Below are 2,364 nucleotides of genomic sequence, written 5' to 3'. Positions count from 1 at the left end.
AGTTCCATTACGTAATCCCTCAACCTGCGTGGCAGTCTTTTGTCACGTTGCGGTCTAGATTTCAATTTTTTGTCACCAGTTCCCTCTGCATCTTCTGTGTCTACCTTGTCCTCTCGTTTCCTAAGACAAATATTTACATTTTTTGACCTAACCTTTACTATGCGAGATATGTCCTTATCACCTATACTATCCGCTATTACAGTCTCATTTGTGTTTGCAATTGTGTCATTACCTGGTGTACAAACATTATTACTTACAACAAGCATTACTCAAGTCATGGCTACGTGCTATTGTACCATTGTTTACATCCACCAATGTTGGTGCGATCTTTATAACCTCCACGCTCGGTGTGGGTGCCGATGTCGGTTCTTGCGGCTTTAATGCAATTTTACTAATTGCATTAGTTACGTCATTCCTGGATTCTGCACCACCTGACTCTCTCTCACCCCAGTCTCTTCTTCCGTTGTTTTGGCGTTTCCATACCTGGTTCACATGTCTCTTCCACGTTTCTCCGCTTTCCAAACAACACAAATATATTCAATTTTTCTATGTATTACAGCCTAGACCCAACTCTTAACATTAACCTTACGATAATCTCTTACCATTACATTGTCGCCTCTGTCAAATTTCCTGTGTCTGCCCCCTTAATTATTCTCTTGCTGCCTTGCTGCTTTTTGCATGTTGTCTACTATTTGTAATTGTTCATTTGACTCCCCGTCTTCCGACAGTATCGTCAGCTTATTTCTTGTTTCCCTGTTGAACATCAGTGAGGCTGGTGTCACTCCCGTCGTCTGGTGTGTCGTTGTTCTATAGTCCATTAAAAATGTTGCTACCAAAGTTGATAGAGATACACTGTTGTTCTTTTCTTCTGCTAGTAACGTCTTCATTTTATTCTTGAATGTTTTTACTGCGTTTTCTGCCAGGCCATTACTTTGGCTGTTTCCGGGCGGGGATGTTATATGTTGTATTCCATTACTCCTTAAAAACTCTTCGAACTTATCGCTCACCAACTGTCTGCCGTTGTCGCTGACAAAAACGTTCGGTAAACCATATCTGGCCACCACTTCCCGCATCTTCTCAATCGTTTCTTCTGTCGTCATCGTCTTCATTTCTATGCACTCCAACCATTTGGAGTATGCGTCAATTATAATTAGAAACATCTTGTTTCTTATTGGTCCACAAAAGTCGATGTGGATCCTGTTCCATACTTTTGTTTCTAAAGGCCATGGTGTTAAATGCGCTTTTGGGGCGCTGCTTTGTTGCTTAAACATGGTATGCATGAGTTTGCCATATTTTCTATATCTTTATCGATGTTTGGCCACCAAATATAAGATCTTGCTTTGTTTTTCATTTTTACAATGCCAAAGTGTCCCACGTGCAATTCTTGCAGTAGTTGTTGTCTTAAGACTTCTGGGATGACTATTCTGAGGCCTCTGTCGAAGAATAATTCTTCTCGCCTATGAAAGAAGTGTTTCATTAGTTCATCCATATTCTTATTCCATCTATTATTAACCACACATTCTATCACTGTTTGCAAATAAGCATCATGTTTTGTTGTTTTCTTGATTAATTCGTTATTTATTGGCCAATCACTCTTGTTAGTAGTNATAAAAATTTTATTACATTTAAACCTAATAAATGTGTAGGACAAAAAAGCCACACTTATCTTGGACCGAAGCTATACTCGGTTTTGCCTGATGAACTAAGGTCGCTGAGTAATGTAATGACTTTCAAAAGGAAATTAAAACACTTTATTTCTGATATACCGAGAGTGGAGATCCATAACGCTGTGGACCTGAAATTAAATTTTAATCAATTACTCAAATAGGACAGTCACGCATTCCACACACATTCCTGCGATGTTGATTTTAAAGCTGCTTACTGAAATGTTAAAGATTGTTTGTAGTTGATATTGTTGAATTTTTTAACATTTTTTGTAATTTTATATCTTACTCTGTATATGTACCTATCTTCTTTCCTCGCGCACAGGCGATGCCTTTAGTGAGTGTATATTAAGTTTCTATTTCTATTTTATATGCTATTATGTTATAATATTATGTTCAGCTTTTATGGAAATAAACTTATTATTATTATTATTATTTAATTCAAATTCAATGACAGCATATACAAAATAAAAGAATAGAAAACTTAATGTTTTCTTTTTATTGCATCAATGACATATGTAAGTGACGTCGTAAATAGATAGGCGGGTAGATCTTTACACAATAATGATAAGTTACAATTTCTCCTTTGGCGCTATAAAAGCTCATAAAGTGAAGTTTTAAAAATACACTTAGAATAAGGACACTAATTGTGACCACCTTAACGTTACTTTTATATATGATCGCGTCTTAGTATATAATA

At 36.5% G+C, this 2,364-nt stretch overlaps 1 protein-coding gene across 1 annotated transcript; it reads right to left on the bottom strand.

Moving 5' to 3' along the window:
- Positions 1-644: 644 nt before the first annotated feature.
- Positions 645-1,271, bottom strand: LOC111692983 (uncharacterized protein K02A2.6-like). The gene has a single exon (XM_023457123.1). The coding sequence runs from the start codon at positions 1,269-1,271 to the stop codon at positions 645-647; it is 627 nt and encodes a 208-aa protein (XP_023312891.1).
- Positions 1,272-2,364: the final 1,093 nt, after the last annotated feature.

Source organism: Anoplophora glabripennis, unplaced genomic scaffold (genome assembly GCF_000390285.2).
Source record: "Anoplophora glabripennis isolate ALB-LARVAE unplaced genomic scaffold, Agla_2.0 scaffold851, whole genome shotgun sequence".
NCBI classification, from domain to species: domain Eukaryota; kingdom Metazoa; phylum Arthropoda; class Insecta; order Coleoptera; family Cerambycidae; genus Anoplophora; species Anoplophora glabripennis.
This window is presented reverse-complemented; position numbering and strand designations above follow the sequence as displayed.

Bases quoted from the DNA above. Each gene is read 5' to 3' on its own strand.
- LOC111692983 (XM_023457123.1), bottom strand. From the start codon at position 1,271: ATGTTTAAGCAACAAAGCAGCGCCCCAAAAGCGCATTTAACACCATGG.